This window comes from Pundamilia nyererei, unplaced genomic scaffold, assembly GCF_000239375.1.
Source record: "Pundamilia nyererei isolate P.nyererei 1_Seehausen unplaced genomic scaffold, PunNye1.0 scaffold00141, whole genome shotgun sequence".
Taxonomy (NCBI): Eukaryota; Metazoa; Chordata; class Actinopteri; order Cichliformes; family Cichlidae; genus Pundamilia; species Pundamilia nyererei.
The window spans coordinates 1,430,059-1,431,443 of NW_005187542.1; the positions used below are offsets into that span (position 1 = coordinate 1,430,059).

At 41.4% G+C, this 1,385-nt stretch overlaps 1 protein-coding gene across 4 annotated transcripts in view; it reads left to right on the forward strand.

Moving 5' to 3' along the window:
* The window catches only part of LOC102202326 (potassium voltage-gated channel subfamily H member 7-like), a 69,620-nt gene that overhangs the window by 54,361 nt on the left and 13,874 nt on the right, over positions 1-1,385 (forward strand). For 2 of the 4 annotated variants that reach the window (XR_001290513.1, XM_013913638.1), the window contains exon 12: positions 436-690. Coding sequence is in view for 3 of the 4 variants with exons in the window: in XM_013913638.1 (XP_013769092.1) it covers positions 436-690 (255 nt within the window). In the remaining variant the exon portion in view is untranslated. The remainder of the gene's footprint in view (positions 1-435; positions 691-1,385) is intronic. The other 2 variants (XM_005744254.1, XM_005744255.1) reach the window with 2 other exon arrangements.

The following is a 1,385-nucleotide window of genomic DNA, read 5'->3' on the forward strand; positions in this document are numbered from 1 at the left end:
AACAAACAAAGGGTCAGAGTATTGGAAAAAAATTAATGAGCGTTACTGAGGTTAGGATTCTTAGAGGATTCTCATTATGTGAGTACATAAAGAAACAGACAGAAGACTCAAATGTCAAATCTGTGTTTTGACTTTGTGATTTCATTTATCTACAGCTTTACAGTCTCTAAATGTTCTGTTTACCTCTTATTTTAAGCTCCTCAGAGGCTCACTAAAACAGTAAAAAGACATTGCAGACTATTTCTACTGCAGGGTTTTGAGAAGAAGGAAAGAGCACAAGTGGCAACTGTATTAAATTTCTCTGGAAGTCAAGTCAATTCGACCTACTGCTTCACCCCAAACCCAAAGTCATAAAATATAAGAAAAAAGAACCATCACAGCTTACATAATATACTACCTCAATACGTCTGACCATACACATGTGTGCTTTGACTCAGGTCCTGAAGGGTTTTCCAGAGTGCCTACAGGCGGATATCTGCCTCCACCTCAACAAGAATCTCCTCCAGGGCTGTAAAGCATTTCGCGGAGCCACCAAGGGCTGCCTTCGGGCCTTGGCCATGAGGTTTAAGACGACCCATGCGCCCCCTGGAGACACGCTAGTCCACAGTGGAGATGTACTTACAGCACTCTACTTTGTTTCCCGTGGCTCCATTGAAATCCTAAAGGATGACGTTGTGGTGGCCATCCTGGGTGGGTCTGCATTACTCATCTAAAGATTTACGTTAGATATGAATTGCATTCACATTAACAAACATTAACTTTAAAAGCAGCATGCTTTAAGTTAGTGGCTTTTTCTCTTTTCCATCAACCACCTGCTGATTGTAGGTTTATATAGATGGATGTCAAACTTCTTGTCTTGTCTAAGTTTAACCAAAGAGCCAAAGTATAACATTTTGTTAATAATTGTTTTTGATTGGCTTTCAGCAACAGAAAAAACATTTTTTCTTCAAATCATACTCTCATGTCTGAGGGTTTGATGAATTCTAGTGCTGTTACAGCCAGCATGAGCTTTCACAGTGCAGAAAACCCGCTGACAACAATTCAGCATCCAAGTATGCAAACATCTAAATGTTCTTAATTAGTGAATAACATGTGAATCCAGCTGATGAGCCAGCTCAAAAACACTTTAAAAGGAACCTCAAAAGAGTATGACTGATAGTCCTGTCAGTCCAGTCTGGTCGGACTTGCCTGAGTACACCTCCATTAGTGTAGATGCAGGTGGGCCAGCTAAATGAAGATAGCTCAGTTGTGCTATAATAAGGCTGGGCTGGCAGCTGAGCTCCCTATCGGGTATGTTGTTTTAACTTCAAAGAAAATTCTGATTACTGCTCCCTCACAGGCATGCTCAAGATGAAGGGAGAGGACAGAACACAGTGGGGGGGGGG